General features: G+C 46.8%; 1 protein-coding gene across 1 annotated transcript in view; it reads left to right on the top strand.

The window, feature by feature from the left end:
* Nucleotides 1–7762: 7762 nt before the first annotated feature.
* The window catches only part of LOC144592269 (ankyrin repeat and death domain-containing protein 1A-like), a 79825-nt gene continuing 72289 nt past the window's right edge, over nucleotides 7763–15298 (top strand). Inside the window, exon 1 of the mRNA XM_078396797.1 lies at nucleotides 7763–7829. Coding sequence (XP_078252923.1) covers nucleotides 7763–7829 — 67 coding nt within the window. The remainder of the gene's footprint in view (nucleotides 7830–15298) is intronic.

A 15298-nucleotide genomic window follows, 5' to 3' on the forward strand; every position in this document is an offset into this window, starting at 1 on the left:
TAGAGTAAAATATCTTGTTTGTGATTCTTTCAACAATGTTTAGGGCGCAGTGGTAGAGTTGCTGCCTTACAGCGAATGCAGCGCTGGAGACTCAGGTTCGATCCTGACTCCGGGTGCTGTCTGTACGGAGTTTGTACGTTCTCCCCGTGACCCGCGTGGGTTTTCTCCGAGATCTTCAGTTTCCTCCCACACTCCAAAGACGTACAGGTTTGTAGGTTAATTGGCTTAGTAAGTGTAAAAATTGTCCCTAGTGGGTGTAGGATAGTGTTAATGTGCGGGGATCGCTAATCGGTGCGGACTCGGTGGGTCGAAAGGGCCTGTTTCCGCGCTGTATCTCTAAACTAAACTTTAAAAAACTTTTAAAAGGTGTACACGTCCGACACAAGTCAGACACAGGTAGAACAGGTAATGCAAAGAGAAAAATACCAGAGTGCAGGATGAAGCGTTACGTGTTAAAATGTTACAGCTACAGAGAAAGTGGAGATATAAAGAAGTGCAAAGGCTGTTCAGAAGTCTGATAACAGCAGGGAAGAAGCTGTTTCTGAATCTGGTGATGAGGCAATTTAGGAAGAGATGGCATTTTATTTATTTAGTTTATTTGCCATTCCACTCCTTACAGATCATGCAAAGAATGGGACGAAACCGAGTGCCTCCGGGGGCCATAGTGCAATACGAATGGAAAACATATAGACGGGATTGCAGTGCAGTCCAATACAATACAGTACAACATAATGAGACATTGCAACACAATACAATACATATAGACGGGATTAAAGCATGTAAACGGTAAAAGGTACAGCATTTAACCTGTAGTTTAAAACATGTAAACGGTGAATTTAAAAGCATTAATGAGAGCAGGTAAATTCTTGATTGCACATTAAATGAGAATATGAAGTGCAGAGTGCTAGGTGAGGTGCACCTCCTGAATCAGGTGGGGCAGTTCAGTAGACGAACAGCCTGAAGGCAAAAGCTGTTCCTGAACCTGGTGGTTCTTTCTGCAGCTAATGCTCCTCAGCCTTCTTCCGGAAGGCAGCGGGCCAAATAGACCTTTTTTTTCTTCTTTTTTTTTTAATTCAAAAATATTTATTCAAATATTAAAATAATATATACAATACAATAAAACCAAAACAGAACCCACCACCAGAATATTATACAAACAAATATACCTATTGAAACTATTATACAATTATATTACAATCCCCATCCAGGATACATCCAATCCCCCGCGGTGCACAGCGGTCCCGGAAATCCTCCAGGGTGCCCGTGGACAGCGCGTGGTCCCTCTCCAACACCACCCTGGCACGGATGTAAACCCCGGAAAAGAGGCAGGCAGCTGGCTCGGGCAACCAAATAGACCTTGGAAGGGGTGAGAGGAGTCCCTCGTGATGCTGCAGGCTTTACTTTTGCACCTTCCTCTGTAAATGTCACTGATGGCAGGGTATCTGGTCCCAGTGATGTGCTGGGCTGTCTTCGGGGCTGGCTTGTTGTTGGTGGCTTCAAAGCGTGTGCAGAAAGAATTTAGTGTGTCTGGCAGGGAGCTATCGTCATCTGTACTGGCATCAGAGCTATTTCTCTTGTAGTTGGAAATTGTTTGAATGCTCTGCCACATGCGTCGGGGGTCATCCTGCTGAAAGTGATCTTGTATTTTCAGAGCGTAGGGAGCTTTAGCTCTTTTGACACTGGTAGTGAGGCTATTCCTCGCTGCTCTTTGCACCGCCTTGTCCCCAGATCTGAAAGCAGCATCACGGGCTTTGAGCAATGAGCGGACCCCAGAGTTCAGCCAGGGCCTCTGGTTGGGTTGTATTTTCATAGTTCTGGTGGTTGCAACATCACCCGCACATGTGCTGATGTGGCTGATGATAGTCGTTGCATACACCTCCAGGTCCGTGTGGCCTCTGCATGTGGCTGCCTCTTTGAAAACCGACCAGTCAGTGGTCTCAAAACAGTCTTGCAGTGATGAAGTTGCTCCCTCCTGCCACACAGTGATGTTCCTTGGACGCCCTGTGCGTAGGGGAGAGGATATGGCTGAAGATGTCCTGGTTGGGTTGCTCCTGGGCCTGGCCAAGCTGGCCATCTGCGACTCACGGCGCCAGGCGGAAGAGGGCTCTGCCCGAGCCAGCTGCCTACCCCTTTTCCTGCCAGCTTTACCTCCCCCTGAAACCCAACAACCAGTCAAATTTAAACAGCCTCTCACACTGCCTTGAGGACATAAAATGTTGGATGGCACAGAACTTTCTCCAATTAAATGAGAGCAAGTCTGAGGTCATCCTATTCGCCCCCCCCCCCCCCGTGGTAAAAGCCAGCTTCTTCCAACTTCGAACCATAGCTAAAATCAAACCTTTCCTCCAATTCGACGACACAGAAAAAATCATTCACGCTTTCATTTCCTCCCGCCTAGACTACTGCAACTCCCTATACACTGGGATCAGCCAATCTTCCCTGTCCCGCCTGCAACTGGTCCAAAACGCCGCAGCGAGACTCCTGACGGGTACCCGTAAAAGGGACCACATCACCCCGATTCTGGCCTCTCTCCACTGGCTCCCTGTACGGTACAGAATCAACTTCAAGCTCCTCCTATTCACGTATAAAGCCCGAAATGGACACTCCCCCCCTACATCAAAAATCTTCTAACCCCCCTCTCTAACTCCAGGTCCCTCAGGTCGGCCGACTTGGGGCTACTCACTATCCCGCGGTCTAGGCTTAGGCTCAGGGGTGACCGCGCTTTTGCGGTTGCAGCTCCTAGACTGTGGAACAGCATCCCTCTCCCCATCAGAACTGCCCCCTCCATCGACTCCTTTAAGTCCAGGCTCAAAACCTATTTCTACTCCCTAGCGTTTGAGGCTCATTGAGGAGGCGCTGTGAACTGTTTGCGTGCTACTGTATGTTTCTTTTTTTTTTTCCATTGGAACCTAATCAGATGTACAGCACTTTGGTCAACGTGGGTTGTTTTTAAATGTGCTATACAAATAAAATTGACTTGACTTGACTTGACTTTCCGGGGTTACATCCGCGCCCGGGTGGTGTTGGAGAGGGACCGCGCGCTGTCCACGGGCACCCTGGAGGATTTCCGGGACCGCTGGGCACCGCGGGGGATTGGATGTATCCTGGATGGGGATTGTAATATAATTGTATAATTGTTTCAATTGGTATATTTGTTTGTATGGTATTCTGATGGTGGGTTCTGTTTTGGTTTTATTATATTGTATATATTATTTTAATATTTGAATAAATATTTTTGATTTAAAAAAAACAAAAAAAAACAAAAACACAGTGATGTTCCTGGTGACTGTTTTTTCCTTTTTAAACTGTGGTTGGTAAGCCAGGGTTAACCATGCAGATCAGAGTGACGCAGTTTGGGGCTTGGGACCGCTTTGTATCCACCTTTACTGTTGGTGTATGCGTGATCCAGTGTGTTCTCTCCCCTTGTTGGAATGGAAACATGCCAGTGAAATTTAGGTAGGATGTTCCTGAGATTGGTGTGGTTAGAACCACCCGCAATGATGAAGAAGCCCTCGGGATGTTTATTCTGTAGCTGATTGATGGCGTCGCACAGCTTCTCCAGTGCATCATTTGCATTTGCGTTCGTTAGGTGGTATATACACGGCTATGATGATAACGGTTGTAATCTCCCTCAGTAAGTAGTGAGGACGGCACTTTAACGTTAATTATTCCACCGCTGCAGAGCAGTGGCTGGAAACGACAATAGGTGCAGGAGGAGGCCATTCGACCCTTCGAGCCAGCACCGCCATTCAATGTGATCATGGCTGATCACTCTCAATCAGTACCCCGTTCCTGCCTTCTCCCCACACCCCCTGACTCCGCTATCATTAAGAGCTCTATCTAGCTCTCTCTTGAATGCATTCAGAGAATTGGCCTCCACTGCCTTCTGAGGCAGAGAATTCCACAGATGCACAACTCTCTGGGTGAAAATGTTTTTCCTCATCTCAGTCCTAAATGGCCTACCCCTTATTCTTAAACTGTGGCCCCTTGTTCTGGACTCCCCCAACATTGGGAACATGTTTCCTGCCTCTAACGTGTCCAACCCCTTAATAATCTTATACGTTTCGATAAGATCCCCTCTCATCCTTCTAAATTCCAGACAGAAATATTCGTGCACCAACCTTTGTTCACATAGACTCCCAGTCCACCTCCCCTAATTTTCCCAGAGAGTGAATTCCTGTCAGCCTGGAAAAAAGCTAGTCCATCCAGTTGTAATACCGAGTCAGGTATATTGCCGTGAATCCATGTCTCAGTAAAAATTAAAAGGCAGCAGTCCCTCATCTCCCGTTGAGCAGTCATTCTTAGCCGGAGCAAGTCCATTTTATTAGTTCAACGATCGTACATTTGCCAGCAAAATCGTTGGTACAGCCGGTCTGTACGGGTTCACTTATAGTCTCTCGTGTGTACCGCTTCTCTTACCGCGCTTCTGGTTCCGCTCACACCGCTTTCGGCGCCTCCTGGGCCGGGTAGGTCGACTCAGGGAGCGCGTGTTCTTCCGTTGCAGCTTGTGTCTGTGGAATTCTTTGCCTCAGAAGGCAGTGGAGGCCAATTCTCTGATAGAGCTAGATAGAGCTCTTAAGGAAAGCGGAGTCAGGGGGTATGGGGAGAAGGCAGGAACGGGGTACTGGGGGATTGAGAATGATCAGCCATGATCACATTGAATGGTGGTGCTGGCTCAAAGGGCCGAATGGCCTCCTCCTGCACCTATTGTCCATTGTCTCTGCACAGCTTCTCCATTTGCGATTGTGTTAAATGTTCTTCCTTGATTTTAGCTTTAACGTTCAGCAGTGCAGAGTGGCTGTGTGCATATCTCTGCTCAGATTGCATGATTCAAACACAGAACGAATGAAAAACAGACGAACAAAGCACTATTGATCCGGAACCGGAGAAACCGCTGCGACCGTGCGCGCCGCCATTTTGGCCATTTTAGAATCAAAGACAGGTGAATTTATAATGGGAAACAAAGAAACGGCAGAACAGTTAAACGAGTACTCTGGTTCAGTCTTCACAAAGGAAGACACAAATAATCTCCCAGAAATACCAGGGAGACCAAGGACCTCGTGGGAGGGAGGAACTGAAAGGAATCCACATTAGTCAGGAAATGGTGTTAGGTAAACTGTTGGGACTGAAGGCAGATAAATCTCCAGGGCTTGATGGTCTGCATCCCAGAGTGTTCAAGGAGGTGGCCCTAGAAATCGTAGATGCATTGGTGATCATTTTCCAATTTTTTATAGATGCTGGATCAGTTCCTGTGGACTAGAAGGTCGCTAATGTAACTCCACTTTTTAAGAAAGGAGGGAGAGATAAAACGGGGAATTATAGACCAGTTAGCCTTACATCGGTAGTGGGAAAGATGCTAGAGTCGATTATTAAAGATGTTATCGCAGCACATTTGGAAAGCAGTGACAGGATCGGTCAAAGTCAGCATGGATTTATGAAGGGGAAATCATGCTTGACTAATCTTCTGGAATTTTTTGAGGATGTAACAAATAGAATGGATAAGGGAGAGCTAGTCGATGTGGTGTATCTGGACTTTCAAAAAGCCTTTGACAAGGTCCCACACAAGAGATTAGTGTGCAAAATTAGAGCACATGGTATTGGGGGCAGGGTATTGATATGGATAGAGAACTGGTTGGCAGACAGGAAACAAAGAGTAGGGATTAACGGGTCCTTTTCAGAATGCAGGCAGTGACTAGTGGGGTGCCGCAAGGCTTGGTGCTGGGACCCCAGTTATTTACCAGATATATTAACGATTTAGATGAGGGAATTAAATATAACATCTCCAAGTTTGCAGAAGACACAAAGCTTAGTGGCAGTGTGAGCTGCGAGGAGGATGCTATGTGGCTGCATGGTGACTTGAATAGGTTGGGTAAGTGGGAAGATGCAGTATAATGTGGATAAATGTGAGGTTATCCACTTTGGTGGCAAGACCAGGAAGGCAGATTATTATCTGAATGGTGTCAGATTAGGAAAAAGGGAGGTGCAACGAGACCTGGGCGTGCTTGTACATCAGTCACTGAAAGTAAGAATGCAGGTACAGCAGTCAGTGAAGAAAGCTAATGGCATGTTGGCCTTTATTGCGAGCGGATTTGAGTTTAGGAGCAAGGAGGTCCTACTGCAGTTGTACAGGGCCCTGGTGAGACTGCACCTGGAGTATTGTGTGTAATTTTGGTCTCCCAATTTGAGGAAGGACATTATTGCTATTGAGGGAGTGCAGCGTAGGTTCACCAGGTTAATTCCCGGGATGGCGGGACTGACATATGATGAAAGACTGGATCAACTGGAGTTGTATTAATTGGAATTTAGAAGTATGAGAGGGGATCTTATAGAAACATATAAAATTCTTAAAGGATTGGACAGGCTAGATGCAGGAAAAATGTTCCCGATGTTGGGGGAGTCCAGAACCACTGGTCACAGTTTAAGAATAAAGGGTGGGCCATTTAGGACTGAGATGAGGAAAAACATTTTCACCCAGAGAGTTGTGCATCTGTGGAATTCTCTGCCACAGAAGGCAGTGGAGGCCAATTCACTGGATGTTTTCAAGAGAGAGTTATATTTAGCTCTTAGGGCTAAAGGAATCAAGGGATATGGGGAAAAAGCAGGAATGGTTTACTGATTTTAGATGATCAGCCATGATCACATTGAATGGCGGTGCTGGCTCGAAGGGCCGATTGGCCTATTCCTGCACCTATTAGCTTTGTTTCTGTGAGTATGGACCCGGAGTCGTCAATACCTTAACCCAAATCATCATTCTGGTAAACCCTTCTAACGCCAGCACATTTGGTCGAATGTAATATTTGTTTCTACGAGACACTGGTAGAAGGCATTCAAGAGAGAGCTAGATAGAGCTCTTAAGGATAGCGGAGTCAGGGGGTATGGGGAGAAGGCAGGAACGGAGTACTGATTGAGAATGATCAGCCATGATCACATTGAATGGTGGTGCTGTCTCGAATGGCCTATTCCTGCACCTATTGACTAACTACCTGCTCCGGCAGATTATTCCATACACCCACCACCCTTTGTGTGAAAAAGTTACCCCTCGGATTCCTATTAAATCTTTTCCACCTTAGTCAATAGTCAATATAGTCAATAGTCATTTATTTGTCACATACGCATAAATGTGCAGTGAAATGAAAAATCACCCGCAGTTCAACAATAAGACCAAAAATCTATGGCCTCTGGTCCTTGATTCCTCTACTCTGGGCAAGAGACTCTGTGCATCTATCTACCCGATCGATCCCTCTCATGATTTCATCCACATTGGATCACATAGTAATGGCGGTGCTGGCTCGAAGGGCCGAATGGCCTACTCCTGCACCTATTGTCTATTGAAATGCAGCGATGGAAAATTGAAGACCTCTCTTCCATCTATTAAGGAAGTCCATCAACGCCCAGTTTCCAAAATACCCTGGAAAATGCGGCTGTGGGTTCGTTCTTATGCAAAGCCAAGGTGAGATGAAACTAGAGATATTTTTTGACGGGCAAAAAAAGGTCGACCTGACTGACGTCTGTCTGCAGCCGCGCCCGCTGGCGCTCCGCTGGTGTTTCCTGAACCAAAAAAAAAACCCAATCACCCGGGAAAACAGGTTCCAACGCTGCCGGCGTTTGTTTGCGAGGCTGCTGCTTTGCTATACGACCGAGCAGAACGTTCCCCCTCTGATGGATTAAGACGAGACCCAACTCATTGGGAAAGACAACTCTATCTTAACTTTTTGAATCAAGCGATCAGGAGGTTTGCTTTCGAGGATCTGGAGCTGGAAACATGAAAGAAGTGGCCGACAAAATCCTCAACTTCACCTCGAGCGAGGAGAAGTCCGACTTGGACAAACGTGAGTAGATCAGGTCGATGCCCCCTGGAGATAGAGTGGGGGGGGGGGGGGGGGGGAAGAGTGTGGCGGCGCATTCGGATCTTCAGCTGTTCATTGACATCAACTAGTCGCAAAGTATAAGAAAATAACTGCAGATGCTGGTACAAATCACAAAATGCTGGAGTAACTCAGCAGGTCAGGCAGCATCGCGGGAGAGAAGGAATGGGTGACGTTTCGTGTCGAGACCCTTCTTCAGACTGATGTCGGGGGGGCAAGACAAAGGAAGGATATAGGTGGAGACAGGAAGATAGAGGGAGATCTGGGAAGGAGGAGGGGAAGGGAGGGAACAGAGGAGCTATCTGAAGTTGGAGAAGTCGATGTTCATACCACCGGGCTGCAAACTGCCCAGGCGAAATATGAGGTGCTGCTCCTCCAATTTCCCGCGGACCTCACTATGGCACTGGAGGAGGCCCATGACAGAGAGGTCAGACTGGGAATGGGAGGGGGAGTTAAAGTGCTGGGCCACCGGGAGATCAGTTGCGTTAATGCGGACCGAGCGCAGGTGTTCAGCGAAGCGATCGCCGAGCCTGCGCTTGGTTTCGCCGATATAGATAAGTTGACATCTAGAGCAGCGGATGCAATAGATGAGGTTGGAGGAGGTGCAGGTGAACCTCTGTCTCACCTGGAAAGAATGTTTGGGTCCTTTGATGGAGTTGAGGGGGGAGGTAAAGGGACAGGTGTTGCATCTCGTGCGGTTGCAAGGGAAAGTGCCCGGGGTTAGGGTGGTTTGGGTAGGAAGGGACGAGTGGACCAGGGAGTTGCGGAGGGAACGGTCTCTGCGGAACGCAGAGAGGGGAGGGGATGGGAAGATATGGCCCGTGGTATTTCAGTTCAGTTTTATTTAACACAATTTCACAGTAAACTAGAAATACACAACACCTGAGCCCATTAGAAAGCGATAGAAAATAGGTGCAGGAGTAGGCCATTCGGCCCTTCGAGCCTGCACCGCCATTCAATATGATCATGGCTGATCATCCAACTCAGTATCCTGTACCTGCCTTCTCTCCATACCCCCTGATCCCTTTAGCCACAAGGGCCACATCTAACTCCCTCTTAAATATAGCCAATGAACTGGCCTCAACTACCTTCTGTGGCAGAGAATTCCACAGACTCACCACTCTGTGTGAAGAAATGTTTTCTCATCTCGGTCCTAAAAGACTTCCCCCTTATCCTTAAGCTGTGACCCCTGGTTCTGGACTCCCCCAACATCGGGAACAATCTTCCCGCATCTAGCCTCTCCAACCCCTTAAGAATTTTATATGTTTCTATTAAGAATAAGGGGTAGGCCATTTAGAACGGAGATGAGGAAGAACTTTTTCAGTCAGAGAGTGGTGAAGGTGTGGAATTCTCTGCCTCAGAAGGCAGTGGAGGCCAGTTCGTTGGATGCTTTCAAGAGAGAGCTGGATAGAGCTCTTAAGGATAGCGGAGTGAGGGGGTATGGGGAGAAGGCAGGAACGGAGTACTGATTGAGAGTGATCAGCCATGATCGCATTGAATGGCGGTGCTGGCTCGAAGGGCTGAATGGCCTACTCCTGCACCTATTGTCTATTGTCTATTGTCTAAGATCCCCCCTCAGTCTTCTAAATTCCAGCGAGTACAAGCCCAGTCTATCCAGTCTTTCTTCATATGAAAGTCCCGCCATCCCAGGGATCAATCTGGTGAACCTTCTCTGTACTCCCTCTAAGGCAAGATAAAGCAAGCACCTGTGTAGCAAAGGGGAAAAAACCCCCACAAAGTGTGTAGGAAGGAACTGCAGATGCTGGCTTATACCAAAGATAGACACAAAATGCTGGAGTAACTCAGCGGGACAGGCAGCATCTCTGGAGAGAAGGAATGGGTGACGTTTCGGGTCGAGATCCTTCAAGACACAAAGTGGTGGAGTGACTTCAGCGGGTTATTCCAGCACTTTAAAAAAAAAAATTAACCAACATCTGCAGTTCCTTGTTTCTACATCTGCATGGCAGCTTTAACGATCCTCGGATGTTTTAAAGAACTCTATGCTTGGTAGTTTGGGTAGGAAGGAACTGCAGATGCTGGTTTACACGGATGATAGACACAAAAAGCTGGAGTAACTCAGCGGGACAGGCAGCATCTCTGGAGAGAAGGTATAGGTGACGGTTTGGGTCGAGACCCTTCTGTTTAGTCAGTTTGATGATGCTACAAAACCTGGTAACATCTGATTCTACGCTGGTTGAGGGCTAAGTGTTAGTGAAGGCAAGTAAGAGTACGTTATTGGATTCATGCACATTCAAAATGACAATAGACAATAGATGCAGGAGGAGGACATTCGGCCCTTCGAGCCAGCACCACCATTCAATGTGATCATGGCTGATCATTCTCAATCAGTACCCCGTTCCTGCCTTCTCCCCATACCCCCTGACTCCGCTATCCTTAAGAGCTCTATCTAGCTCTCTCTTGAATGCATTCAGAGAATTGGCCTCCACTGCCTTCTGAGGCAGAGAATTCCACAGATTCACAACTCTGACTGAAAAAGTTTTTCCTCATCTCAGTTCTAAATGGCCTACCCCTTATTCTTAAACTGTGGCCCCTTGTTCAGGACTTCCCCAACGTTGGGAACATGTTTCCTGCTTCTAACGTGTCCAACCCCTTTATAATCTTATACGTTTTGATAAGATCTCCTCTCATCCTTCTAAATTCCAGTGTATACAAGCCTAGTCGCTCCAGTCTTTCAACATATGATAGTCCTGCCATTCCGGGAATTAACCTAGTAAACCTACGCTGCACGCCCTCAATAGCAAGAATATCCTTCCTCAAATCTGGAGACCAAAACTGCACACAGTACTCCAGGTGCGGTCTCACTAGGGCCCTGTACAACTGCAGAAGGACCTCTTTGCTCCTATACTCAACTCCTCTTGTTATGAAGGCCAACATTCCATTGGCTTTCTTCACTGCCTGCTGTACCTGCATGCTTCCTTTCAGTGACTGATGCACTAGGACACCCAGATCTCGTTGTACGTCCCCTGTTCCTAACTTGACACCATTCAGATAATACTCTGCCTTCCTATTCTTACCACCAAAGTGGATAACCTCACACTTATCCACAATGAAACAGTGTCATGGAGTCATGGAGTGATGCAGCGTGGAAACAGGCCCTTCGGCCCTACTTGTTCACTCCGGCCCACATGTCCCAGCTACACTTGTCGGTTGCTGTGTTGGAGGAATAGGAAAAGTGGTTGGAGGAATAAGAAAAGTGTGATTATTTACTTTAGTAGGAAGAATAAGGCACAAGCATTATACTCTTTAAATGTTGTAGAAAACAATCTAGTTATATTGGTGTGTGAAACAAAGTTGTGTCGGTACAACTAGCATGTAGGAAATATATGTTGGGGTTTATTAAAAATAGGTAGAGCAGAAATAGAGCACAAGAATATTCGTCTTTCATCGGTTGTACGTGACTTTTTACCGTCTGTTACTTTGGTCTGGGGAAGGACATATAGTAGATACTGCAGAATTGATTAGAGTCAGTGATACAGCGTGGGAACAGGCTCTTCGGCCCAACTTACCCACACCGGCCAACATATCCCAGCTACACTAGTCCCTAGTTGCTTTCGTTTGGTCCATATCCCTCCAAACCTGTCCAATCCATGTACCTGTCTAACTGTTTCTTAAACATTGGGATAATCCCAGCCTCAACTACCTCCTCTGGCAGCTTGTTCCATACACCCACCACCCTTTGTGTGAAAAAGTTACCCCTCAGATTCCTATTAATTCTTTTCCCCTTCACTTTGAACCTATGTCCTCTAGTCTTCGATGCACCTGAGACTCTGTGCATCTACCTGATCTATTCCTCTCATGATTTTATACACCTCTACAAGATCACCCCTGCTCCTCCTGCGCTCCAAGGAATAGAGACCCAGCCTACTCAACCTCTCCCTATATTTCAGACGCTCTAGTCCTGTCAACATCTTCCCTGTTCCCTTTGCAGCTTGACAACACAAAATGCTGGAGGAACTTAGAGGGCCAGGCAGCATCTGTGGAGAGAAATGGACAGACGACATTTCGGGTCAGGCCCTTCAGGCGCATTGGAGTAGGGGAGAGAAGGCTGAAAAAGAAAGGTGGGGTTGTGACAAACTCTGACAAGTGATAGGTGGATACAGACGAGGGGAAGTTTGGTTGGCAGATGGGTGGAGTAAGTGACAAAAGCTAGAGGTGAAAAGGAGGCAAAGGGTGTCAGATAAGCAGGCAGAGGAGTGAAATGTAAAGCTAGAGGGAGGGATATAGATGGAAGGGGACCAGAGGAAGTGAAAGGGGGAAGGAGATAAAAGGGAAATGAGGGACTCAGGGATGGGAGATGAGTGTACGGGGAAGAAGAAGGGAGTGGGGGGAGTGGATGATGGTGGGAGAAATGTGTGCCCACTGGGGTGGGAGGGGGAGACACAAGAGCAAGAGAGGGGGTATGGGGATATTATTTGAAATTGGTGAACTCAATGTGCATACTTTGGGTCGTTTGCTACCCAGCAGTACACCGCACACTTAGTACAAGAGTACCCAAACCAGATCGTGTTATCAAAATGCTGGAGTAACTCAGCATCTCTGGAGAGATGGAATGGGTGACGTTTCGGGTCACGACCTTTCTTCAGACCTAGTCTCGACCCAAAAAGTCACCCATTCCTTCTCTCCGGAGATGCTGCCTGTCCCGCTGAGTTACTCCAGCATTTTGTGTTTATCTTCGGTTTAAACCTACACTTCAGACCACGTTAAACTCAGGAGTTCATTCTTCTAACTTGGCAACAAGGACAGTACTTCCTTGCCAAGGCTAACAGATAATACATGTCTGTAGAAACATTAAAAACTGAAGCAGGAATAGGCCATTCGGCCCATCAGTCGGCTCCAGCATGTAACATCATCATGGTTGGTCACAGGCTATGGAGTCATAGATGGTTCGCTTCCATATACTATTGTTGCCTCTCCCCATATTCCTTCTTCACTTTTGCATTAAATATATATAAACAGTATCTAGCCTCGTGAAATGTTTAGTGGCTGCATTTCCATTGCTTTCAGTGATGGAGAATACTGCAGTCTGATCGGTCTTGATGAGCAAAAGGGTGTTTAGGGCGAAAATAGGTCCCCGTAAAGATTACCTGTGTGGAATTCACACATTTTCCCAGTGGCTGTATGAGTTGCTCCACTTTCCTCTCACATTCCAAAGATGTGGAATTAACTGGCCACTATTAACAGGAAAGTGAGGTGAATACAATGAGTTGGGGTAGGATAGAAACATAGAAAAAAAAAGGTGCAGGAGTAGGCCCATCGGCCCTTCGAGCCAGCACCACCATTCAATAACATCATGGCTGATCATCTAAAATCAGTACCCCGTTCCTGCTTTTCCCCAGATCCCTTGATTCCTTTAGCCCGAAGAGCTAAATCACCTCCCCTTTTCCTAATCTGACACCATTCAGATAATAATCTGCCTTCCTGTTCTTGCCACCAAAGTGGATAACCTCACATTTATCCCCATTACACTGCATCTGCCAGGTATCTGCCCACTCACCCAACCTATCCAAGTCACCCTGCAGCCTCATAGCATCCTCCTCACAGCTCACACAGCCACCCAGCTTTGTGTCATCCACCAAATTGGAGATGTTACATTTAATTTCCTCATCTAAATCGTTAATATATATATTGTAAATAACTGGGGTCCCAGCACTGAGTCTTGCAGCACCCCACTAGCCACTGCAAATGCAAATGGGTTTCCTGATAGTCGACATAGACACGATGGGCCGAAGAGCCTGTTCGTTGCTGTATAAGAAAATAACTGCAGATGCTGGTACAAATCGATTTATTCACAAAATGCTGGAGTAACTCAGCAGGTCAGGCAGCATCTCGGGAGAGCATTCCTTCTCTCCCGAGATACTGCCTGACCTGCTGAGTTACTCCAGCATTTTGTGAATGTTCATTGCTGTATCTCTCTATGATCTACCTTTACTCTTACAACTCTCTCTCCATGCATCTGCCCTGTTATCACAGGAATCAGTGCAGTAAACTTTCATTGCACCACTTACTCAGATGAAGATATAATAATTGCACATAAAACTCAAGACTGGATCTCACCGTGCCATTGTGCAGCTTCATCAAGGCATCCTTGCTGCTGCATTCAAATCCTTGTGAAGTGAAGGCCAAAGTACCATCTGTTTTCATAACCGCTTTCTACCTGTGAGTCTGATGAAGGGTCTCAATAGACAATAGACAATAGGTGCAGGAGGAGGCCATTCGGCCCTTCGAGCCAGCACCGCCATTCAATGTGATCATGGCTGATCATTCTCAATCAGTACCCCGTTCCTGCCTTCTCCCCATACCCCCTGACTCCGCTATCCTTAAGAGCTCTATCTAACTCTCTCTTGAATGCATTCAGAGAATTGGCCTCCACTGCCTTCTGAGGCAGAGAATTCCACAGATTCACAACTCTCTGACTGAAAAGGTTTTTCCTCATCTCAGTTCTAAATGGCCTACCCCTTATTCTTAAACTGTGGCCCTTTGTTCTGGACTCCCCCAACATTGGGAACATGTTTCCTGCCTCTAACGTGTCCAACCCCTTAATAATCTTATACGTTTCGATAAGATCTCCTCTCATCCTTTCTCGACCCAGAAAGTCAGCTCTTCCTGTTCTTCAGAGATGCAGCTTGATCTGCTGAGGTACTCCAGCCTCCTGTCTGTCTTGGGTATAAACCAGCATCTGCAGTTCCTTCCTACACATGTTATGTGTGAGTATTTGCTTTTAACGATGCGTGTGCAAGGACATCAAATGTTCCTCTGCACCTTTCTCTTTCCCAATCTATCACCATCCAGACAGAGATCTTTGTGTTTTGAGAACCAAGTGTGCCTGCAGCAGATTTGTACTCAAGATTCCAGCATGTGTAATCTCTTTGGTCTCATCCCTGATGCTTCTCCACGTTAAGATGTATCAGCTATGCCTTTGTGCCAATTGCATTAATGACACTGGAACTTCTTTGGGTCCTCCTCACAACTCACATCGCATCTTCTACAAACTCAGAGAAGTTTCATTTAGTTCACTCTTTCATAAAGAACATGGAACAGTACAGCACAGGAATGGGTCCTTTGGCTCACAATGAAGAATAGAAACATAGAAAATAGGTGCAGGAGTAGGCCATTTGGCCCTTCGAGCCTGCACCGCCATTCAATATGATCATGGCTGATCATCCAGCTCAGTAACCTGTACCTGCCTTCTCTCCATACCCCCTGATCCCTTTAGCCACAAGGGCCACATCTAACTCCCTCTTAAATATAGCCAATGAACTGGCCTCAACTACCTTCTGTGGCAGAAAATTCCACAGACTCACCACTCTCTGTGTGAAGAAATGTTTTCTCATCTCGGTCCTAAAAGACTTCCCCCTTATCCTTAAGCTGTGACCCCTGGTTCTGGACTTCCCCAACATCGGGAACAATCTTCC

The sequence above is a fragment of the Rhinoraja longicauda genome, chromosome 3 (genome assembly GCF_053455715.1).
Source record: "Rhinoraja longicauda isolate Sanriku21f chromosome 3, sRhiLon1.1, whole genome shotgun sequence".
Classification (NCBI taxonomy): domain Eukaryota; kingdom Metazoa; phylum Chordata; class Chondrichthyes; order Rajiformes; family Arhynchobatidae; genus Rhinoraja; species Rhinoraja longicauda.